Below are 25792 nucleotides of genomic sequence, written 5' to 3' on the forward strand. Positions count from 1 at the left end.
TTTACTTGAATTTTATATTGTCTGAAGATATATATGTGCACACAAAATATGTATTGTCCCTGTTTGGACAAAGTGAAAGTTGAATTGAAGTTTCTAAAGTTAGTGCTCTAATAAAAGGCATTTTTCAGCTGTCTTTATAAGATGTGAACATACCTTATTGATACCAGAAGCTAAATTGCAGAGTGAAGATGCTTTAGTTTTCTTGTTCCTGCTATACGAAGGAGACATATGAAAAAACATTTCTCTTGATAGCCTGGTTTTAACATAACTACCAGCTGGACCGGTTATGTTAAAAACCAAAGAAACAAGCAGCTCTTCTGGAAATTCCATGCTTGCTTGTCCTCTTAAATAAGTGACCAGTGCTGCTGGGATTATTCTGTTGTTTCATGTATCTAATGTTTTTGTTAAAGTTACTTAAATTTTATTGATAACTATTTACCTGTCAGGTGGAAAAGTAGACAGGAATGTTGATTCCTTAATATCTGAATCCATCCATATATTAATGTCCATATTTTAATAATCTGAAATTACTTCAAAAAAAACATGGACGATTGGACAATACATTTACTCTATAAAGTGTGTGTATGGGGAAAGTAAGGGAATTTTTCTGTCTACCTCCTTTGCTTCTCTTGGGTGAACTGAAGGCAGGAGCACCGTAAGTGCCTCGCAGGGCATCGTTTCTCCATGCATTCTTATTCGCATTCTTACTTTTGCATTCTTATATGGGAGTGCTCGTAAATGTGTCACTCTCTGAGTTTGAAGATTTTTGTTTCATTAGGCCCCCTGCTCTAGGTGAGGTTATCAGGCAGCCTGCTATCAGGATGTACACGCTAATAGGGCAAACACAATACTTGTCTTTGAAAATGTTCTGTTGGTTCCTTCTTGGTTAGTAAATAAGAGTAAATAAGAGTATTAGTCATAAATGCTGTATCTCTTCAGTGGCTTATGGCTTCTCTTGTTTTGTTTTGTTTTAATTGGTTTTGTTTTTAAAGTCCCATCCATCTTCCCTTCTGCTTCAAGTGCCACTCCAGTCTACTCTGCAGTTAACTTTGTTCATAATGCTTGGTTTTTTTCATGGCTAAAGACCTTTGTCTTGTGACAAACAACACAGCATTACTCAGTATCTAGGAGTAGTAGAGGTTCCTTAGTTGAATAGTGGTGCAACTACTTTGATGTTTAGTGCCGGTTTTTCCCCCCTTCCCATACCCTTCTTCTGCAACCCATTGTATTTTTCATAAAGTCTTGTTTCTCTTTTTCCCTAACTTGCTTTGAGTTGACTATTTGGCATTTCAGAACTTCCCACTTTGTCTGTCTTTGTTGCCCTTCAGGATGCCATCCATCTCCTTGACCCCTTCATGAAAGAGAGGAAGACTGCTCAGTGTTTTCAAGCACTGTCTGTGGCAGATATCTGTATAGGTTAGCATGTCTCTTGCTCTTTGCTAAACACAAAATCATACAATGAAGTATGCCTTTAATTCCTGTAAATCCAGTATGAAGCTAACTTGAAGTATTTTGAATAAAAATCTCTCTGAGCAAAAAAGATCAGGCCTTGGCTGCAGATCTGTGTGAGGATCCATGTTTCCTCAGATAGATTCAGTGTAGCACTACTGAACTCCATAGAGATCTCTTTCTCTTAGCTCTGAAGCTATTAAGTCTCCTTTCTGTTCAGTTCAAGTGAAGTCTCAAATTAGCAGTGTGGAGTTCTGGCTTATTTCCAAAGGTGGTGGTTTATTTTTTATCAAAAGAAGGGGGGTGCGATAGGGGGAAGAGGGCAGTTCCAGTTTTGAAGGCATTAAATGTGGCTTTAACTTAAGTTGGAAAAGAATATTTCAGGATAGTATATGGTATTAATGATTTGAGGGAGTTCTCTGTTGTGACTGTCTTGATGACTACATTGTCATGATCAGAGTTTTCTTTTTGCTGTGCACTGGACACTGGTCACATGAAGGACTATAGAGATGAGTCTTGTTAGGCTGCAGTTGGTCCATTTGTTGCACCTGGCATGAGCTTTGAATCTTCCTTTTCTTATCCCTTTTGCTATGCCCCTGTGATTTCATATGTTGCTATAATATTTCAGATGCATCTGAAAAAACTGCATTTTTCCTAAGGATACCTGTGCTGGCTTCATCCTCAAGAGTCTGTCAGATCACGCTGATGACCTTCTTGTTGAGCTCTTTCACAAATTAGGAAACAGCAGGTCTGTATAGAAAGCTATGTTTTTTTCTAGCAAGCTTTGTTAAAAAGCACAGCACGTCATTACATGAAATGCACCAGTTCAGTAATATTAGTAGAAAATTAAAGAAGAAGATCTGCTGGAAAAGTGGCTTTGTTTTGGAATCTTTCCATCTAGTGAGCTATTCTCGGTAGTTTGCAAGGACTTCAGTGGGACAAGAAGGATTTTTTTGCTTTATTATTTCCTGGATACCTCAGATGTGATCTTGAGTACTGTTTGGAGCTCTGTAAGGTCAGGATTTAAAAGCCTTTTTATTTATTTTTTATTTGTTTTTAATTTGTCCTCATTTCCTTCCTGCTACCTCTTCTTAAAATTATTTTAGGAATATTTATTAGGAAAAAAAAAATGCTACAGGAAACCAGACTCTCTTGGTCAGAACCCTAACAACTTCTGATGCTGGCAGAGGTACTGTTAAATAATCAGAAAGTTGCATAATCTTGTCATGTCCTAGAATTACTGAAATAGATAATTTTGTCAAAGTTTTAGAGCAGTGTCTGCTTCCTGAACAAAAGACAGATAACTTGGAGAGCATTAGATGGATCAATTTATACCCAGTATTTCATTGCTGGAATTGGTGAAGTTTATATACACTGTCTCAAAGCGTCATTTTTTTTCTGTTTGGCATCCTAAAAGTCTAGGTAGTCAAAATTAATCTGAAGGGCTCGCTGTGAGAGAGAATTTTCCAGGGCTTTTATCTTGATGAGAGATTTCTTTTAGACTTTCTTCTTATGACTGCCGTCAGAGAATGTTCAGAAATGAATTCCATACATCTCCATAGTGATTGTACTCAAAAAGGTATTCAAATCAACATTATCCCAAGTTGACAGACTAAGCCTGAACTACACATTCAGTGCCATAATATAATACAGTTTAAAAAAAAAAAAAAAGACCCAAGTTCTTTGCAACATTTAAACCTTTAGAACGTACAAAAAAAACCACCCAAAAGCCTATTTGCCTATTTATTCAGATAATTTACCATCATCTGTGTGTATGAGAAAACCAGTAAGCAAACCTGAAAGAAGTTGGTTTTCTTTGGGATCAATTAGCTAGAGCAGTGAAGACTGCGAAGAGGATGAATGTGGGCAGAACAGAACCTTCTCCAATACCTCTCCTTTTTTTTCCACTCCTTTGGTAGCAGCAAATTATTAGATTGGCTTAGCAATCATGTGCTACTTCATCCTTAGCCTTAACTTTCTATTTCTTTTGTGTGAGGGAAAGCAAAGTCACATTTGTAGTGGGCTAAAGAGGTGTGTATGTGTAGGTGGGTTATGTATGTGGTCAGTTCCTGAGGATAAGCTGACAAAAGGTAACTTGTTATAAACGTGAGTGTGAATTGAACTCTTAGCTATCAAACTCAGATTGAGTTACCATGTGGCAGGGTATCTGCAACCTCTTATTAGATTCATAAAATTTTTTCCACACCAGAAAGTCGTCGTCTTCTATATTGATAAGCCAAGAGGTAATACAGGGTTCATGGTAATGGACAATCTATTCCACTTGATGAAAGTGTGTCATGGTTTCGTCATCTGTGAATGCTTTTGTGGGATATTCCATACATTGATGAAGGCTTGATGAGGAATTACTGGATGAAATTCCAAAAAAGTTTTGTAGAAGCTCATATTAGAATATAACAAGTACATTCTGGGTTTAGTGGTGTGGGGTTTTTTTTTCCTTTTAGAACAAGTGTTAGGGAGTCTCAAATGAGCTACCTGTAGCAATAGTTTGTAAGGGTACAGAGCTGCCATGAATGATGAAAACTCTATTCAATGTGGTAATGAATGTACCCCGGTAAAGCTTTCATTGGTTGATGTATACCCACTGTCTGTACTGGCTCGTCTCCCTATGTGTGCATGCATCCACACGTGTACCTGACTTAAGCAGGGTTTTGAATTCTTCTTAATGGATTATAATACCATTTAAAACTCAGCAAAATTTTGCAGCCTACTACCTCTGTGGTAGTATCTTGGTATATACCAGGATTTGCTTTAATATTATGCTTAACAGTAGGGATGGAGGCAAACAAAATAGGAAAACAAGACCTCAGATTTTTAAATCTGTAAAAGAAGGTATTTTGACTTCATCACTAGATTATATGAATATTTACTTAAGTTTGTTAATTTATCTCATTCTTCAGAGTTTTCTAGGTCAGTGTTTCCTTAACTGGGGATAAGGCTGTGGTAAACTAACTACAGGTGGAACTTAAGCCCATGTTGAATTATGTTAAATTAAAAAATACTATGTTGGGATGATTTATATTTTGTTAAAATTTTTTTGGAGCTGACAGTAATCTACATTCTGAGAACTGTTAGGGCTGTAGTTCCGGAGTGAATGATGTGAGGAAAACGTGGAATCTCTCTTTATTCATGTATTTACTGTATTGAAGAAAAGAAGAGGAAAACCCATTTGTGCATTTTTTGTTGTTGTTGATCCACTTTGAAGACTTTACCATAGTTTTAGAGTGCCTTGTGATGTTACATGCATTCGAGACTACCTCATGAGCATGATACAAAAATTACAGTAGTTTCCTGCTTCAGAGGTTTGCAAGACCAAGAGGGATTAAGGTGGGGCTGCAGATGGACTTGTAGCCTTCATCATTGCAACCCCTGCCTACTCTGGTGCCTGGACGGTGCAGGGGAATATGACATGGCTGTTTGACAGCAGCCTGCATTGGATCACAAGAGGCTGTGTCTGTCTACATTCTCCCTTGATTAAGCATACTTGCAAATCCTCTTTGTTGGCATTTTTGCTTTACTTTTCCATGTTGGGCCATCTTAAGAAGCTAAGCAAAACCAGCTAACTATGTAAGTAAAGGTAAAAAAAAACTTTGCTGCTAATTGAGCTACCTAAGCTGTTTCATCATGAGATGGAAAAGCGCCAGGAAGATGAGCTTTGTCTGTGACTTGCTCTTTTCTTATTAGCAGTAACCTGGAGTGTGATCAGCTTGTGAAGGCGTATACTTGGTTGGAAGTTATGTTGTGTGGCATAAACTGAGCCAGCATCTTTTTGCACAAAAAGGCCTGTTAAACTTTTTGTTCCAGCTTTAAGTTTTTCTTCCATTTGCCGAGCCAGGTCAGTTCCCTAAACTGGCAGGAGATGAACCTGACGAAGATGTGAATAGTTTTTAATTAGGTCATGGAGTTTACTGTATATTCAGTGGGAACACTAAAGTTTCCAAGGAAGGGGGCACAGCTGTGGACCTGAGAGTTGGGAAGGACGGAAGGGGGCTGCTGCCTTTCTTGACAGTTTAGTGTGCTCCTTAGATGGCAAGAATCTGAAACCACATGTTCAGTTCCAATGAGAATAACTAGATCCCTGGCTTCTCAGGTGTTTTGGCAATTGTCCTCGAGTCCCATGTAATGTGTGTACTATCATACAAAAAAGAACCAAAGAACCATGGGACAGAGGGGGAGAAAAGGAAGCATGACTCTCCAATTCAGTGATGAGTGTGCTTACCTTCAGGGAAGAGGAAGAAGAAACTTGCTGGGATTTATCAATGCTTACACATTTTCCAGGCTCCTGGATAATGGTTTATTTTCTCAGTGGAAGAATATGATATGAATTATGGCAATACAGCACAACCACCAAGGTAGGAATGATATGTGGAAAAAGTGTAAGGGAGTAGAGATGGAACAGAGAACAAATTGTATCAGTGGGACTATATTCTACTCATTCTCCAGTTATTTAAGGGGCTTTAACCAATTTTTTAATAATGAAATTAAATTAATTTTCTGAAGGACTTAATCTGAGAAATTGTGTCTTCATGTTTGTTAATTCGTATGTTGAAGTACAAATACTTTGCAACACTTACTGAAATGTATTTGAGTGTATGTAGTAGTCAACCTGAGCTTCAATTAGGACTTAAAGCATATTGTGAAAGTCTCTCTATGTATAACTGGGCTGGAACATTGAGAACTGAATTGTAAGGATGCTGGATTTTTTTGTTCATTTTGCTTCCTAACATCAGAGAAGTTTGTAGTCAGCGTGCCTGATTAAATTTATTTCTTCAAATTTATTTATGTAGACTGTTATGACAGACACTATATATAGAAAAGCCTGTAAACATTTCACTTGTGTTCTTGAAGTAGAGGTAGGGTCTATTACTGTTGATATTAAACCAGATGTTAGCTATGGTCTTCAAGGTGCTCTGTGTCAGTTTAGCAAGAACTGTCAGAAATACTTTAGCTATCTTGCTCTTTACTTCTCTTATACTGTATTCTTAGCCTGTACAGCAAGCCTTATTATAGATAGCTGAAGTTTGTGAGCTGTCTGGTTTTGTCTTTCTGTGGACAAACACAGTCTGTTTAGATAGTGGGGTTTTTAGGCAAGGATCACTACTTTGTTGTGTCCCATAGTGCTTAATACAATGATTTTCTCCGTCTATGAGCAGAATGCTCTGTTTATTGCCCCAGCACAGTCTGAGAGCATGGCTACCTTACTTCCAGTTATCAGTAAGTATTTGGACTTCTGGCCCTAACCTAGGAACTGTGAGTTTCAAAGGTCCGGAATATCAAAGACTACACAAAAATGCAAATACAGTTTTTCTGTGATCAAGTAGTGTTATGCAGAATATAAATGTATCAGCTGTATGCAAGTGCTAAAAAAAAACAATTAGGTTCTTATTTACTGTGTAGGTTTTGAAGCTGAAAGTTGGACTTGGGCTCTGGAGGTGTGCAGAGTCAGCAGAAAACTGATCAAAAAAGGTGAATATTTTACATTATGCTAAATTGCAGAACTGACTCAGCAGGACTGAGGCAGATGCCAGATGTGGTGCAAGAGATTGGTCTGCATTCAGTGGTTGAAGGTAAGGAGGGCTGTAGGTGAGAAAAGAGCAGCCAAATCTAAGTCAGCTATGGCTTTTGGGGAGTTGCAGCCTGAGTATTCTTATTTTAATGAAATAACTCAGTTTAATGAAATAAATCAGTTCACCGTCTATTTTGAATGCATCTGGTTGTCATGGAGCCTGAACTTGACCACTGTCAATTTTCAGAGCTGTTGAACTTCATATGAACTGCTGTTTGAAAGCATGTTGAACAAGATTTTTAAACAGTGTTTCTGTACTGACATGTCTGACAAAAGCTGGACCTTTGTTTTTGGTTTCCAAGTTAAAAAGAGCTGGAAGAGCAGCTGTGGTATGTGTAGTTTTGGAAATAAGGGACTCCTCCTCTTTAAACAACTTCTAACTCCTCTTGCCCAGCTTAGGGTCCCAGTTATTTTGTCAATATCCTGAAATCCTAGCTGTAATTCTTAAATTCCCTTTTAGTGTGTTTTAACATTGATAGATAAAATTAAAAGACAAATCTGAGTTCTGGAAACAAGCTTAAATTGTGGGTTTTGTCCCCATTTACTACACTTGTGTGGCTATTCCATGTATATTTCATTTTAGTACTATGCTTGGGATATGCAGAAAAAGAAATAACACACTGGGACTTTTGAGTTGTGCAAATAGAGAAAGAGCATCTCTTTCCACTTCGAAGAGTGTGTTTAGAGTTACTTTTAGGAATAGTTGTTTGAGCCAAAACTGTCTTAGGTGCTGCTGTCAGCATGCTAAATTAGTCCCTTCCCCTTGCCTTTCTCGAGAGGCAATGTGTACCCTGTTTCTGAAGTACTGAGTTTGACTATTTTAGTATGAATGTGAAGCCTGTGAACTTGTCCTGCATAAAAAAAATCAGCACTTGATGATAAGAAAACAGTGTTTTGCCTATTTCCCTGACAGAATAAAAAAAAAGGAGAAAGCTTTGAGCTGAGGCTGTCCTTCATGGCATGTTTCTTAAATGATTGCACTCAGGGTATAATAATTTTAGTACTTTTTCCTGGTGGCTGGTGAGTTTAACATCAGAATGATGTTGTGGCTGACTTAGGATTCAGCCAGCTAAGGGCTAGAGATTATTATTATTTTTTTAGAGAAGGTTTACGTTGAGTTCTGCAGGATTTCTAGGATGATGAAGGTACGTATTTTCAACTGAAGAAATTTATTTCTTTTATGTTACCTTTTAAGTGCAGTTGCTCAAAATCTTCTCTGAACAAGTGTCCTCAGAAAACCCTATCTAAGTGGGTGAAGTCTGACAGATGCATTAAGGAGAATTCTGATGTTTGAGACCTAAACACGTTCATTTAGTTTCTTTGGACACAAGGTGAAGTAGACAAGTTCAAGTTTTTCAGCCTAAGCTGAAGCTTGGGCAGTTAAATCTGATTTATTGTGTTAAAGTGGAAAGGATATCAGCAGTGCTTCTGCATTATCACTTTTTGTATCAGTTATACCTGCTTTAGCAGAAGGTATGGAGATTTATGGGGTGAAGGCTGGTTTAAGACCTAGGCATATGGTTAACATATGACCGGAGAGTACCTGGCTGTGTGTATGCCTATCCAGACTAAATATCCTGAATAATGAAAGACAAAGGTTTAGATCAGATATAAGGAAGATATTCTTTACTGTGAGGGTGGTGAGACACTGGCACAGGTTGCTTCAGGAAGTTGTGAATGCTCTGTCCCTAGCAATGTTCCAGGCCAGGCTGGATGGGGCATTGAGCAGACTGGTATAGTGGAAGGTGTCCCTGCCCATGGTAGGGGTATTGGAACTATGTGAGCTTTAAGGTTCCTTCCAGCTCAAACCATTCTGTGATTGCATTTGTGAATGGGAGCTATCATATGGGAATCAGTTGAACAGTTAGTTCGTGTTGTGCTTGAAAATATTAAAAAGTATTTAAAAAGGTATGCAAAGCAGTGTATAGCTGAAACAAGCCACTTAGGTGGAGTCTTATAAGTAAGCATCATCTATTTACAGAGCTATCCAGCAGTTTACAGTTGTGTATGGTTGGTTGTTTTGTTTTTTTTTTTGAAAGACTATAGATGTGCATATCTCCATGTATTAAAATATTTTGGAAGCCTTCAAGATTAAAGATACTACTGTGCCAGGGCAGTTGAAAGGGAGACGTAGTCTTATTTCATGTAGACATCTGATAGCAGCTCTACAGATTATTTCCGAGGGATCTATATAAGTATATAAAGTATTTTTGTCATGGAGTTTGTTGTGTTCTGAGTAAGATTTTACATTCTCTCTGGTTTTGGTCAGTTCTGTTACAGTAGTATTTACTGAAACATGATGATAGCCTGTTAATTTATTAATTCCTGGTTACTGTTACCTGTACATTGCAGCATGATATGGAATTTTGTGTGCATCAGGGAAGAATTAAAAGGGGAAAAGAAAAAGCAAGCAGTTAAGGAAACAGTCATGATGTCAAAATGCAGTAACATCTGGATTTCTTAAGGATGGGTCACTTAGAAAGCTGAAGTCTCTTGAATGTTATAATATTTTGTTTGAAACCGTGGTAGCTGTGAAAATACCACTTTTTTTTTTCAATATATGTATATACCTTTTAGCAATCTTTTGGACAGAAACTGTAGCCTTCATCAGTGTAAAGTCATTGCAGTTAAAATAGTCTGCATTTGCAAAGAACTGCCTTTACCTCCCATACGTATGTAGTGTGCATGTGTGTGTGTATCTATCTATACGTATCTATATGTTTGAGCTCTTGCAGTTTTTGAGAGGTAAAAGCATTTCAGTAGGCATTGCATGTTCACAGAGCACTACAAGTGCTGTCTGAACTCTAGTCTAGGATTAAAAAGTGGAAGTAGTAGTGAGTACCTTCTCTTGCCAGGTCTCTGACAAGTAGTCTGTTTTGTAAATAAAGGGTACAACAAATACTGGAAGTAGTAGTTAATGACCACTAAATTGGAAGGAATAGTAAGCTGTAGTAGTATCAAGATTGTAGTAAATATCTTTAAATTGAGTGATGTTTGTGCAGGTTTTGTGGAAATTCTAGGCTTTCCTTTAATTCTGTGTTTGGTTGCTTGCTTCATGTCTGAAAAATAGACAGGGAGAAGTAGGAAAGTTATATGGTCTTGAGACTTTTTTAGGTCTAAAGTTGTAAACAGATGAATGCAAACATATAGTGGCATATGTTTTGCTTTGCATATCTGAAGTTCTTTTCCCAACCACAACTAACAGAAACAGTTTTTGTAAATTAAATGATCGATCTTTTTGAGGACCTCTATAGAAAAATCTCAGCTCTGAAAAGCATTTCACAACTGTGAGAGCAGATTGCCCTGGATAAACTAGTTTACAGCCCTTATGGATATTCTGCTTTGAAATATGACTTTACTCATATGCTACTGTTTTGTTCATGTTTAATATATCAAGTAAAATGGCTGTGTCAAAGAAAAACCAAAAAAAAAATGAAACCCAAACCACCAAAACTAACCCCCCTGAATATCAGATGCCACCTTTGAAAGAAATTGTAGGTAGGATATGTGTTAACTTGAAAAAGAATTAGTTTGTTACACACATCTGTTTTTGTAAGCTGACGTAGAAAGAATTAAAAAAAAAAGTGTCTGCGTTTCATAAATACCCTTCCTTTTCCTGGAATTCTGTTGTCTTCATGCTTATGGGAATTTGGGATAAAATTATTTTCTAGAATATGTAAATGGGACCCTGCGGTAATTGCATTTTTACTCAGTGAAGCCACTAAACAGTACAGAAGCAAGTACTTGGTTCTAAGAGTTCAGTGCCATCCAACAGGTACGAGTATTTTAGCTGATATTGCAGGGGATGGACAACTCCTGCTTATAGCATCTCACTGCATCTTTTGTTTGAGGGAGGGGAATATAAACACAGTGGCATGAGTTTGCTTTTCCAAACTGGTTAAAACGTAACTGTGTCTGGTTTGCTTGACACTATTAAGTGAGTGATAAAAATAACCACTCCCCCCTTTAATTTGTGATTCCTTATATGGTTGGTATACTAAAACATATTTTAAGTTTGTGCTTCTAAAATTAATGTTTTTAGTCAATGAGTAAGAAAAGAAGCATATGCAAATTATCTAAAATATCTCAAGTATTTGAACTTTTATATTATTTCTTCTCTCTACCTCTCTTCCCCTAGTTGTGTCGGTTTGATTCTTCCTAAAATCCAGAGCCTTTATTCTGGAGTTTACATGAACAAATAAATATTTAAAAAACAAATCCCAAGTTGTCTAGCTGTATGGGTCAGGTGTGAGTTTTACACTGTTTGGTTCCTTTATATACAAGGAAAGTAGTACATTTTTTAGAGGTTACACGTTGCTTTTCATAAAAAGGTTAGGTTTAATAAAAATGGTATGTTATAAATCACAAATTTCAGAGGTTCAGATTGCCCTCTGAAGTCTTATTGAATTAATATTGGTGTGACACTATTGTTAGATCCTTCTGTGACAGAATTAAGCGCACTTCAGTGTTCAGCATTTTTACACCAATACTGGCCTAAGAAGCCCCTTTTTGTCCCAGCTGTTTGTTCCTTCTGCCTGGCTACTGTGCATTTACAGTGAACCGGATTGGATGAGTGATACAGAATGAAAAATAGTGGTGTCTCCTCCATTTTTTTCCACCAGGTCATTTCCCCAATGCTGTTTGCTGAGTGACCCTGTAATAGTAGCACTGTCTCAGCCAAGCAGGTAGTGATGGAAAGGATACAGGCTGCTTAAGCAGTACTGCTGTTGAAAAGAAATTCTTGCTCTACTGCACATGTAGTTCTGCCTTTGTCAGGTTTGAATTGGGTGAGAAACTTTGTGATTTTGGTAAAGCTGCTTGTACATGCTTTCACACTTAAAAAGATGGGTTCTTTCATCATGTGTTGTAAATAAGAGTGAAACTAGTAATTTGCAGTATATTTTTAGAGGAACTAGTGTTTTTTGAGACACCAAAAATAATTTTACGGTACACAAGAAAAATTATGGTAGTGTGTTTTGTTTTAGATGCAGTTGTTTCATAAGTATCTCACAAATTTTGATCTAGTAAGTAGCATAATCTAGTTTAGCAGCATACATTTGAAACTGGGATTAAAAAGTACAATACAAACTCTTAGAATGAGTGCTGTATTGGTGAAGTCTAGTATAAACTCAGTTTTGATCGTTGCTGTCTTTTCACCTAAAGTAGGAAACCAGTTAGGTAGAAAAATGCCCTTCATTAACATTCACTTTCTTACGCATAGGGTAAACTGACATATGAAGGTGACTGTGCTTGTAGTTCTGTTGAATGCACAAACTAAACTGAAGAGGGGTGTCATTATTTTTTCTTCTGAATTATGAATTTTAAAACCTAAAGATGGGGATCTGTGACTACTTTGGGAACATGCTAAATGTGATGCTGATCATGAACGACTTGAATGTTGCTTTAGTAATCAGTATGGTGGCTGTCAGTTGGAGTAACACGCAGGTGACTATGAAAGGGGAGGGATGTTTTGGGTGTCCATGGTGAAACCATGCCTGCTTTTGATTTTATGTATGTATGTGATTTTGTGTGTGAACCAGACAGTGTGTACAGAGTTATGCTTTGTATGTTGGATTTGCGAAGTAGTTGTGATGTCATATATAAGAAATAATTCAAGAGAATGAAGGGGGGGGGGGAGGGGGGAATAATCAGACTACTTTGGATAGCCAATGTCTTGGTCCATAATAGAACAGAAGCAGTAAATATGCGCATGTGTGTTTGGTTTTCAGATGTATGTTAATTTGTCCATCTGAACACAACCTAGCAACAAAAGATGTTGTATGTTTTAGGTGCAGCGAAACCAGTGATTTTGAAATTTCCTCAGTTGGGTCTCTCTGGGAAGTAGTCTTGGAAGTTGACAATCGCTAGAACCCTGGGAGATTTATGTGTTTATTTTAAATTCCAGTAACACTAGTTATGCTTCACAGTTTATTACGCAGTGTTTTAAATAACACACCAAATCTGGTGTATTCGGTGAATCTTTTACCATGTATGTCTTATGTCAAACAACATAACTGATTGTGCTTAGTTTCAAGAATAGGCTGTTGAAATGCAGAATGATCAGAGCTTAGAAATTGATATTGTATAGATGTATATACATCTAGATCCATTATATTCCAGTATGTATGTTAATAATCTCAATTTAATTTTGTATGCTATAGAATCATTTTTGTAGTAAATAAAAAAATATTTTTGCTTCTAAGTAAGTATTTATATTTCATGTTGCTAGCAACAGGCCTGCCTACATTTACCCAAGGTCAGTGACCTGAATTGTGTTCATCTCTGAGAACAGTGTGTGTAATCATGAGATATGAAGAGATTTCTGTGGTACTTACTGAGTGTGACTTCAGAAATTACAAAATAACCTTTTCACAGAGGAAAAACTTCAAGAACTTTGTTGTGGTTAGTTTGCGAAAGGTTCCATATTGAATCTTGCAATACGAAGATACTGAATAAGGGAAATAAATGTGTATACAAAGCATTTTAATTAGAAAAATGTAGAAAGCAAAACCCTCCCCAGCAGACTTTTCTTTTAATTCAAGTTCTGGGGTGTGCTATTACTGATATTCTGAGACCTCTTACTTAAATTTGTCATGGAAAGAATTCTTCATGTATGCTTAAAATGAACAGAAAATTGTAGTGAAAATGTGGCCTTTCTATAAAGGTGTTCATGCTGGTTACCTTTAACACTTTGCAAACCTGGATTGGATAGAATTGGATTGAATCTTTTAACTCTAGGTGCTTTAAATTATCATCTGTTATACAAACAAAATACGCAGCATACTATACGACTTGGGTACCTTCTTAAGTTTATGAACTAATACAGTTTTTTTAAAAACTTCTACTATTTTGCTGCGTTTGGAACTGGCTTCGTACTGTGCTCATAATGTAATAAAATCATCTGCATTTGCAAAAACTCATTATCTGATTGATATCCAAGCAAACCCCCCGAAAAAGAGAAACGATAGAGGGAAGTGAAACTTCTTCAGAGAGATGTTAGTAATGGTTTTTACACTTTAAGGTTTTTGCACTTTTAGGTTTTTACAAGTATGATTGCTCTGAAACCAGCTTTGATTTATAGTGAACCTGTTGACATAATTTGTGTATTGAGTGTTCTGAAGGAAGGAGTGGATGCTCTAAAGAAATACAATGGAATAAAATTTAGTCCTCAGAGGCTAACATGCAACCTAAGCTTATGGTGTAAGGAAGAGTCAGGCATACATAAAAGCTTTGTTTTTCACCATGTTTATAATATGGTGGAGTATAACCTGGAATAAAATATGCTCAGCATCTTTGGCTTAGCTAACTAAACATTTTATCGTAAAGCTGAACTCTACACTTGAAATTATTCATGAATATGGAGTTGCTTTGGATAGGTAATCCCATTATCTGTGTTTTGAGGAGATCAGGGGAGCATTGTGTGAGTAGTAAAGATGAAGAGTAGAAAGCAGCAGTAATTAAAATGGGAAATAAAAGCATGAAGTAAAGTTTTAGCACAGCTTCTTACACAGGTGATTTCTAAGAACTGCTCTCTTTGTTTAAATGAAAGACTTCAGCTTTTATTCTTTCGTTTGCTGTACCACTTTCAATAGTTTGTTTTTCAATGCCTTCTCCTCCAATCTTCCCTCTGCTCTTTTATTCCCAATTCTCTTCTTATACCAGTAAGTAGATCAAACTGGTTTCTTGAAGCCCACTGAATGTTGTTACTAAGGGATTCTTGTAGTAATGCTCTTACAGACTGTGTGATGAGTGGGATTTGTTCTTGCCTCTTCTTATCACCAATTTAGTATCTAAACCAGGAAGCCCTTGTACAGGTTATGTAAAAGGCCTTTTGGTTTTAAGAACTTGGCAGTGCAGAGGCACAACAGAAGATGCTCAATTACTGAGTTTAATGTGTTGCCTTTGCAGCTATTACATGTGATTTGGTTGCACCTATTCAAAAAAAAAGACCCAAAACCAACAAAACCCCAGAGTTTAAAATGTTACTCTTTTATATTGTGTCTGTGATACTGTTACCATCACAGTAACTCATTGTGTTTGTTCTCTGATGATGTTTTAAAGTTATGTTTTAAGTTGTGGATATTTTCTTGGAATACAGTGGACGCCTGCATTTCCACTTCAGTCTTAATACCACACTAGTTGTCCAGTTCTTCAAAGTGTGATGATAGAGAGTCGTAAGGAGACTGAAGAAATGCACTGGTTTGTGATGGATATGTTTTGCAGGTTAGCTCTGAAGTGGGCAGATGTATTGATTCCCCATGTCTTTACAGTTACATCAGCAACTCTTCCTTATTGTCAGTAGCTCTAATGTCATCTTCTGATTCTAAAATAGTTCAAGTCTGTGTGTGTTACCTTTCCAGTTTGGTTTCTCTGTTCTTACAACTTTGTGGATTTTCTGAAAGAGACTTACTTATTCAGAGCTAGTCTTCTGAGTGGTCTTAAAATATTTTAGATTAATTTCCAATCAGCAAAAAGCCTAACTTCCCCATGTATGAAGTTGCTTTCCTGCTTTGACAAAATCATCTGTATGATTTCAGGTTCTGTAGCTATAGCTTGGTAGTGTCTGTGTTTATTGGATATCATGTTCTTACCAACTGATTTCCTCTTCTTATGGAAAGAGGAATAGAGTTGGCAGTCTGTTGCCCACAACAGAGCTGTATGTTGCTAGCATTGCAGTCAGTTTCATACAACATTCTGTTGTAAAGCGCTGGAGATGTGCTAATGTGCTGCTTTTTGGAGCTTACCATTCCCATTGTAGAACTGGCAGAAGATGATGTATGAATGCTCTACAATCTATTTTGGCTGAAAGTCAGATTGCTTTGCTCAAAGCACGTTTTTTGATAGTTCTAACTAAGCTGGTTTAGGATTGAAGCTGGCTTTGTACTGATGCAGGTGAGAGAGGTGATCCTTACTGTGTTTGAGCTACAGGGTGGTAAAGACAAAAGAGCAATGCCTTCAGTCATTGCAGATACTACTGGAAAAAGCTTTCTATAGATAGTCCATAGTCCATAGATAATGTAATAGGTAATGCCATAAATATCTTGGCCATAGAGAGCTTTCAGTAGCCCTAAGACGCCCATATATGCTGGACATAATCTGGGTTTAAACCCAGGAACTATTTAGTGTAAAGAAGAACAAGAGTTTGCTCTTCCTTTTGTCTTGTTGTTGGACATAAGTGCCTGCCTCCGCTAGGTTTAGTGGGACTAAGCTCAGTACGAGACACTGTCTTGTGATGTATGTACTTAGCATACATACCAGAATGAATGTTTTATCCAAATTGAAGCGATTTAGGCATGAGAATGCCTAGTTTGTAGGATCTTATGTAGCCTTAGGCAATGCTCATCAGCCTCGCCAAGTTCATGGCTGCTGTGGATGTGGCAGTGACATTCTATGTCTCTGTGGAACTTCAGCAGTAAAAAAACAAGGCTGTTGATTCATGATGTGTGATGGCCAGTTTTTGTTTGTCCCCTCTGTCTTTTGGAGCCATGACAGCAGTAATTCCCCTGCTCGTAAAAAAACCAATACAACCGCTACAATGGTGCTGCATGTATAAAAAAAGTATTTCTTCCTTGTGTTCTTGTCACACCTCCGCTGTGTGTGTGTCTCTGTGTGTGCATGTCACACTTCCATGGCACAAGGAAGAAGCCAGTGTGGTGGCAGAAAAGCTGGGTGGGTTTAGAATGTAAGTGCTTGAACGGTCACTGTTGATGGAGAAATGGAACTGCAATGTTTTCCACTGAAATTGCAGTATCTAAGTGCATTTTAGTCTAGACACAGTTTCTTGGAGTTACATACATCAGGAGGTGTTTAAATAGTAATAATCTAGGTTCTACAATTTGAGCTGTTGGGTAATTTTCAGAGGTTCTCTAAAATTCTCAGTAATTTGTAAGTGCTTTTCGTAGGTTGAAGAGTACCAGTGATAATTTTGTTGGGAGAACAAGTGAAAAGCAAATACTTGAAGAATACTTTGACCAGGGGTTGGTTGATGCGTGTTGTGGAGTTTGGTTTGGTTTTGTTTTTTAATCAGCATAATCCTACTGTTCTCTTTTTAACTCCAGTTGGAGATTTCCTCCTAGAAACTCATGTCTTTATATATCTTTGTCTTGTAGAAAGTTATAGTTTTTTTTTCTGAACATATTTTAATTTGGTTTAAGGTGAACCTAATTCAGTTTCAGGTGAGATATGAGATAAAAATGGACTTGCACATTTATGGATTTATGTGCTCTTACAGTTTTGTAGTTTGTTGATTTGGTAAAATCCCACAGAAGTTCAGTTGTGTTTTATATGTGTTTTATAAATATTGTCCTGAGTTTCTATAAAAATCCCCATATTGAAGGGCTTTGTAAAGATGAGTAACTATCAATAATTTTACTTTGGTAGGTTTGAGAAGAGTTTTTTTTGGATGATCTTAATTTTCAGAAGAGCTCAGTAAGCAGCTGAAATTTAAATTAATCCCTGAAATTTGAACATTTACATAGGTGTTTTGTTAGTTTTTTATTTTTCCCCCCCTAACATTAGATGTTAGGGGAAGGTAGTCTTTGTAATATTTGTCTCTGTTTCTACTGTTGGAAAACTTAATTTTTATTCTTTTTTTTTTGTAACTACCTTGGTTTAGCTCTGCGGTTATATCTGAGAGCTAGGGTTGAATTAAGCACTATGTAGATTTAGTAGAATGAAGGTTTACGTGTTTGTTTTTTTTTTTTAGTTATATTAATATTTTGTATTTACATTTACTTTTTTCTTCATTTTGCAGTGTTGTTTGCTGCTGGACTCCCCCTGTCCCCCACACCCCTACAGGATGATATGAGACTTGAAAGAAGACGATGCATACAGGTGATCTTATTTTCAAGGGCTTTTAGAAGGGAAAAATCTTTAATGATCTTAATCTGGTTTTTGTTTCTATTCCATGCTCTGCATGCCCACAATTATGTCGATCCAGCCTAGGTAGAATGTTGAAGAACCTGCAGAGTTTTGAAATCTTTCTTTGCCTTTTGAAACTTTTCTGCAACTGTCTATGAGGAAAATGTTTTCCCTGAATGGAAATATTGTTTCCAAAGTTTTATGGAAAAAAAAAAAGAGGGGGAAAAAAAAAAGGGTTTGTTTCTAGAGAGGCTAACTTACTGCCTTTAGTCTTGTCTTGTTTGTTATTATTCCCTTTTAATGCCCCCACTTGCCAGCAGATGATCATTCATTAATTTTATTTTAAAAGTTATGGATCTGTCTGAAAAAAATATAACAAATTAATATCTACCAGTTCATTATGCCATATTGAAGACTTGTGCCTAGTTACTGTAAGGTTTCTCAAGAACTGAGAATAGGAACTTTGAACATCTTTGAGAGTCACTTGTCATTCTTAAAATTGATCTTTTAGGAAGTTCTTACATTTTTCCCCAGTCAGAATACTGAAAGTGCCAAGTGTATTCGCAGATTAAATAGCTTACTTTTACTGATGTTGTTTTGCTGAAAATATAGTTAATATTTTGACAGGAAAAATCAGGCTCAGCAGAAATAGAATAAAATTTAGGTTGTACAGGAGGATTGGTGTAGTTCATTTTGAGTCCTGTAGCAGCAAAGTACACATAAGACAGATCTTTCTGAGTGCTTGTTCAGCTCTAAAACCCATCAATCCTTGGGGCTGGAAAAAAAGCTAGATAGATTTACGTATGCATGCAGATCATCTCCTGATTGACAGTTTTCAGTTGCATCAGCTGTTCATGCATAAACAGCTTTAGACGGTATATTTACATGGAGCATGTTGGATTAAGACCAAGATGCTGTAAGTGGATATTTCATTCTGTGAAAACTAAACATTCCTCCATTTCAGTTGAATGTTTGTAAGTTGTATGTCGATAGTTCAAGTAAAAGAGGGTCTAAAGAATTCTAAAATTAGGTGGGGCAAACAAGAGGAGAAAGAAAAAAATACTCTGATATTTCATTTGCTTTAAATGTCTAAATCTAGAGGAATAGCATTTAAAGTCTCAAATTCAAATCATTTGATATCCCATCAAACTTGTGGAACTCTTGTCTGGTAGGCAGTCATTGATAACACTGTCGGTCATGTGCTTCTTGGGGTGTAGATTTAAATATAGCCCCACTTAAATATTCAGAAAATGGGTTGAAAGCTTTAAAAGTACCCATCCCACAACTGAAAGGAGAGATAATAATATTAAATAGTACCTTATGTATCTTATACTGTTTGAGAGAAGTAAGTTTCATATAGTAATACATTAATCTGATTTAAAACTTGAGCACTTTCAGTTTTTGTCAGGATTGTTGATGATGGTGAGCTTGTAAAATTACAAGCTTAAAGAGTAGAAATGCCTAAAAGATTCTGAATTGCAAGTAGTAATTCTGTCTTCTAAGGCCATAATTCTGTACTTGGAAGTTCCATGATAAATACAGAGTGAAAAACAGTCATACCTTGGCAAAGACTTTGAGGCTTCTGATGTGTCATACAAGTTGGAAGTTAGACAAATAAGATTTATTTTCAGCTTTCTGTTTATTAGGAGAGCCAATATTAGTATGCTGAGGTTCTGAGAATAAACATGATTTGCATGCCTTAAAATGAAGAAACATACTGTAATTACTGTGTAATGCAGAAACAAGAAGAGTCATATGGTGACTCTGCTGATACCTTTCTCAAGTTCAAAGTAGCTCGTGAGAGCTCAGGCCAGGAATTGAAAGGTTCTGTGGTTACTGAGGGTGATTCTTTTGCATTTTCAACAAGGCTTGGCTTCTGAAGGTTACTGATCTGAGTGAGTGATGAGAGATTCCTGGTAGTGTCAAAGCTACCTTTGGCTAAAGGATGAAGATTTCCATAGGGTAAATAAATTACTTCTTATAATGGGCATCACTTCATTTTGCTGGAAACTGACATACTGTAAAACTCTAAAATTAACCACAGTATAACTAAGGGAAATAATCCTCTGGAGGAAGAGATGATTTTTTTCACTTTTTCTATCTTGGAATACTTGAATTTTAGATCACCATTTAAGCTGAAAACACAGAAATGTCTTAAAGTCCATTGTTCTTAAAAAAAAAATAAAATTGAAAAAATGAGTAAGTAGTGGTACTGAATCATGTTTCCCAAGTTGACTTACCAGGAAATTTACAGCTTGTCTAATTTCTTTTTTTGCTGTGTTCTTAGCACCTCTAATATGTAGAACACATACAGAGAAGGACACTTTAAGACAGTGTTTGGAGAACTGAAGGGTTTTCAATAATTGCTTTTTGTCAATCTTGATAACTTTTATTGTAGGATTTTATAGGGTCTATACAGCTTTTCTGTGAAAAAATGCAAAAAGCAAACTGGGGGTTCAGCTCATTGGAAGAAAAGCTAAATTTATATTTCAGTCATGCTTGTGCACTACAAATGCATGTCGTGATAATGAAGTTAGTACCTTAGAATGTGGTTTGTAATTAAAAAATATTTTCAGAATGTGAATTTTTCTCTTTGTACTTTAAAGTCAATCTCCCCAGGACATTTTGTGAAAGGAAGGGAGCCTAAGTGTCAATGCTATTACTACCATTATGGTTGTAGTTACTGTGCTGAAAAATTATACTAACAAGTGTTTACTTTTTATGGCGTAGTATCAAATTTGGGATTGTGCTGTTCACTTATGAGCAGGAATTCATCTTATGCTTAAAAGTTTGTTTTCAGAGTGATTGCTACATCTGTCCTGCGCCTGTTAAGCAGAATATGACTGTGGTTGGTTATTACTTTTTTCCCTCCTCTTTGAGGAGGCTACCTTATAAAAATGGATTTGCTTTATAGCAAATAACTTTATGGTTTTGGCTTTGGTTTTTCTAGTTAGCTGCAGCCTAGGTGTAAGTAACTAAAAATAATTGGTTGTCTGATCTTTAAGCTTTCAAAGAGCTTACAGCTTCTTGTCTTCCTTAACCTTTGTAAGAAAAGGACTCATATTTGAGTTCAGAGTATAAGGGGCTGGTATAGATCTACTAAACCAAAAGTACAAGTTCCGGAGGGATCCATTCCTTAACACCACGTATCCTCTCAGAGGAGATAAACTGGTAACAGTTATTGTTGGAGTATTGTTCTTGAAAGCAGAAGGGAAGGAAAAAGAGTCTGCATGTTCTGAACTGTTTTTTGATGATGATGCACTTTATATGAAATACAGCAGATACCTATTCTGGGTTTAGATCTTTAGATCTCCCAAAAGAACATTGACCAGCATAGTGTGGGACATTTCTCTGCGTAGTAAGTACAGCATGGAAACAGGGTAACTGTTAAAAGTTGTGTCTTAAATAGACATAGTTTATAAATAATTACAGTATTTTTGTCCAATTCTTATGCCTGCATAAACTAATTCAGGAGTTTGAGCATGTAAACTCATTAACAAGAAGAGTAGCTGGTTCTACATTTAATTGGGCAGTAGGATTTATCATGTACTAACCTTTTAACATATTTGCATTTTCATAGGTAGATTTGAATGTAGAGAATAGATAAAAAATGCTAGTTGTATCAAATTCTTCTCTTTGTCATGAAAATACATTGAATGTGCCAGAGATGTTGGGAACCAAGCAAATGATATAAAATGTGAAAATTCATTTGTGAAAATTCATGTGAAATTACGTTCAACGTTGGTAAAACATTGGAAGTGATCATATTGCTCTTTGAAAAAAAACCCAACATTGCTCATGTTTTCAAAAGGAAAAAAAAAAGGAGGAAAAAAAAGTGCCATTCCAGTACTACTCAGCAAAAATAGTACAAGAACAATGAAATTGTACATACTTGTGTAGATATTTGCCTGTCCACACATGCATACACACCCCCACATATGCCCCCAGTTGCACTGCTTATTAAAATGTAACAAGTGTAAAGACTTCTGTGAAGTTCTTGGATTGGGTTGAGTTTATAGTCTTGCAAGTGTTCAGGTGTTAGTTTTATGTAAGAGGAGAAGAAAAATTTAGAATTGGGCCACGTCTCTCATGTCTCATACTCCTAATAGTTTAGCTACTGATTTCATTGAGCCTGTAGCTCTTTTGAAGAATGTTTTTGTATGTCAGTAGTAGAAAAACCAAACCAAAGCAAAAAATCCCCACTGTTACTCTACAGTCAGAAAAAACCTGTGTCCAATATTGCTGCTATTTTGAAGTTCATCTGTATTACCTTATACCAGTACTTCTGATAATGCCTTTGAACTAGTCTGTTGAGAGCAACTTTAATTACCAGGGAACTTCAGAAACTTACTGGGGCATCACCTTTTTATCACTTACCTGCATCTTCTTGTGGAAATGGTGACTGTACTATTTATGATTCCACTTAAGTAACTGCATACCTGGAGTGTCTTTTCTGAGATGGATGTTGTTGGCATAAAACCAGAACTGGGTTATAATGGAACAGACATTTTGCCCATGTGCTTTTTCCAGATAGAAGCACAGTACGGGCTGATTGCAGTTCTGTTTCTGATTGGTGACTGTCATTCCAATTGGACGGATTCTGTCCATCAGTAACTTGTTCACATATTTGGCTGTATCATTATGGGCAGTTTTTGTTAGTTATTCAGGTCTTTGCTGGGCAGATAAACAGAAGTTTAACATAAACAGAAGATACCAAGAAAATAACATAAGAGATGGGGTTGCTCATTACTCATGGACGTTTCAAATATAGATAGTTAATGAGCACTTTGCATGGAGAAGAATGCTTTTAGGGTTAACCACTATTTTTACATAGATAACTCCCTTTGCAGGAGTTGTTTGTGCTGTCTTTCTGCCTGTTTTTTGTCAGCAGTTGTGAGAAGCAGTTGGGGAGGAGCTGAACACAGTTGCGTCCTGAAGGGCAACAGTTACCATGTTGAAATTGGAAGTTCTGCTTTTCAGAGATGGAGTCATTGACCTCAATGAATGATAACCTTGAAGTCAAGAGACTAGATTAATGCTCTACTTTCTGTATCTGAGATCAGAAATGTGGAAACCTGGACAGCTAAAGTTAGATTCATGCATCCATATTTAAAAAGAAGTTGCCTATTTAACAGAAAAGGTTTTTTTTTCCCCTCCTCCAAAATTGCTTAGTACCTGTGATACTGAAGATTTTAGGTTTTCAGCCTCAGTCCTCATCGAAGAGGAAACAAATGACAAAAATCCTGTTTCAAGGATTTGGCATGGAATTATAGCCTAGTGGAGAATGCTGCTTTTCTTATTCCAGACGGACTGAAGCATCTAAACCAGAAAACCTTTAGAGGCCTCTGTATTTATTTAATTTGCTTCCTCTTAAGAGAGCACAACTCTCTTCCTCTTAAAAGGGATAGGTGTGAATTGCTGTAGAAAGCCCTGTTAACAGTTGTCTTGGGTTTTTTTTTTCACATCTGGAAGTTTTTTTATGTTTTGCAGCTAAAGTAATTGAAATATTCTTTCTTACGCTGTTCATAAGAATGCTCAGCGGGGCTCACAGGGGTGTGTTGGGTAGCAGTAGTCAACAGCAGCTTGTTTCTTCAGGAGGGCAGGGAGAAGTGAGGGACACAGAGCTCCAACTACCACTGCAGCAAGTCTCCCTCTCTTGTGTTGGTGGAATTGAGATGTCAGCACAGATGTTGTCAGTTGAGATGTTGAGATGTCAGCACAGGGGACCATTGAGATAGGAGATTGAAAGGAGTGTTGCACTTTCAAAAACATTGTATTGCTGCATAATGCTTGAAATAAAAGTATCTTAAAGATACACATCTGTAGTTTTAGTATTTCAAAAAAGTAATTTTTATTAATTTTGTATCATCATTTATGTGGTCCTCTTTTAAAAACTTTTTTTTCCTTGAGGTAACTTTCAACCAAGTGTTGGGTGATGAGGACATTTCTCTTTAATGAACAGTACTGCTGCAGCAGATACATTGTGAGGCTGAGATTTATTTCTAGTACTTATTTCTAAGAGCAAAGACTCACTTAGACCTGACAAAATTTTGCTTTAGAACAAAAAAATCAAGTTCAGATTAAAAATTGCAATCTTAACTATTACAAAAAATATGAGACATTTTCAGAATTACTGGTCAGTCTACTGAGAATGCCTGAGGTCTACAGTGAACATAACAAGTACAGTCTTTCTTATAGCCCTTAAAGTCATCACATGAGCAGCTGTAATGGAAAAGCCCCTGTGGTGTCAGAGTATTCAGTCTGTGAATGAAAGTAAAGGTTCTCTTGGGTAACACAGTAATAGGATGGCTAGACTGCATTTAGAGCTGCTAATATAGTCCTGCTATTACGCTGTATCATGTTGATTTACTGGGTAAAGTGTTTGCTAGTGTGAGTGTTCCTGTTTCATGCATTATGTTGTATAGCAGACAGCCTTTTTTGGCCTGCTTTGTGTGCGTTTGGTAGTAAACTGAGTTCATGGAGTGATACTGTTTGCTGGGGTAGGGAATTTGTCAAGTGAAGTTAGGAGGGGGGATGGGCTTTGAAGTGAAACTTAGCCCAGTGCTTCTTGGGGTAAGGCTGTTGGTTTATATCTAGAGGAAGCTCTTCCCTTGAACTCTGCAATGGGCAACACTAGTTCAGGAACTTGCCCTTTACTGCTTTTAAAAATCACATCTGAAGTCTTGCATTCCTAAAATACATCCTACGGTGCAAATCTTTGATTGAACACAGCAATAACTTTATTTGAATTTGCTGTGTGTGGAGGCAGAATAGCCTAAATTCGCCAGTTTTGACCAGTCCTGGCTCTATACAAGTGTAATAATGGCTTAAACATGCACCACTTTAGTTCCTTAGCATATGCTATCTAGAGTCCATGCAGGGGAATAAGTATTTTTAGGAGGTATCCTATTTTATAAATCATGCAGTCAGATATAAATGACCTCTCCTTCCATCCCTGAACAGTTATATTCTTTGGGCGTTAGGTTTTAAGATACAATGAGAGAGGGTGTAACAGTCAGTTCTGACTACTTGATAGTTCTTGGTAGGTATTCTGTTGATAATAGTTTACCAGGTAGGTGGGTACAAGAACTATTCAAATACTGTTCATAAATCTTGCTAAAAATTGACATTATGACTTCTTAAAACCTGTTATTTCTCTGTTTCCTGTTAAGTTAAATTCATCCCTTACTACATGTTTTTTGTTATGTTTATATGAAATGCTATTCTGGACAGTAGTGACCACGTGTTTCTTTAGCTTGATGCCTAGCTGGTATACCAAGCTGGGATAGTACCAGCTTGTCAGAGCAACTTATGTTAAGACTTGATGAAGGAGCTTTTTGCCTAGTTATACAAAGGGAAGTAAGTATTCTTCTCACCAGCTTTTATGATAGTTTCCATGTCTTAATATGCAGTCAACTATCCATGCTTACTAGCTCGGATATTTCCATAAAACAACTTAAGCACATGCTTGTCAGCTGTTTTATGTCAGTAGATGCTGTTCAGACATAATCTAAGTGGGTCTAGTTAAAACCGTCTATACTGAGGAGCATGATTAATATTGAAAGATGTCGTAAAACTGAGAATGTTTCACTTTTCAGGTTTTCATCTTGACACCCTATTCCCACAAATACATATTTGTTGATAAGCTGTTATGGACAATGATTAGATTAGAGGGTAAGAAACAATCATCTGTTTTTATGAGTGGTGGTGAGACATCAAATTTGCAGTTTTGACCTTTCAGTTATCCTGGCAACAGTGGATAATATGCAACACAACATATATTGATCAACCAAAGTGATATTCTGCAGCCCTGTTTCTGGAGCCCAGCATTTCATTGATACTTATATCTAACGCCTATTGACATTTTGCTGAGTTAAGTACCTAAATATCTTTGAAGAT

At 36.7% G+C, this 25792-nt stretch overlaps 1 protein-coding gene across 2 annotated transcripts in view; it reads left to right on the forward strand.

Moving 5' to 3' along the window:
* The window catches only part of DYRK1A (dual specificity tyrosine phosphorylation regulated kinase 1A), an 89283-nt gene that overhangs the window by 12090 nt on the left and 51401 nt on the right, over window positions 1–25792 (forward strand). Inside the window, exons 1-2 of one of the 2 annotated variants that reach the window (XM_062602462.1) lie at window positions 6173–7034; window positions 17787–17866. In XM_062602462.1, the coding sequence (XP_062458446.1) occupies window positions 17857–17866 (10 nt within the window). In that variant the 5' untranslated portion in view covers window positions 6173–7034; window positions 17787–17856. Of the gene's footprint in view, window positions 1–6172; window positions 7035–17786; window positions 17867–25792 lie in introns of those variants that run through there. The other variant, XM_062602461.1, reaches the window with a different exon arrangement.

Source organism: Pezoporus occidentalis, unplaced genomic scaffold (genome assembly GCF_034315485.1).
Source record: "Pezoporus occidentalis ecotype Australia unplaced genomic scaffold, CSIRO_AGI_Poc_V1 ctg77, whole genome shotgun sequence".
In the NCBI taxonomy this organism is placed as follows: Eukaryota; Metazoa; Chordata; class Aves; order Psittaciformes; family Psittacidae; genus Pezoporus; species Pezoporus occidentalis.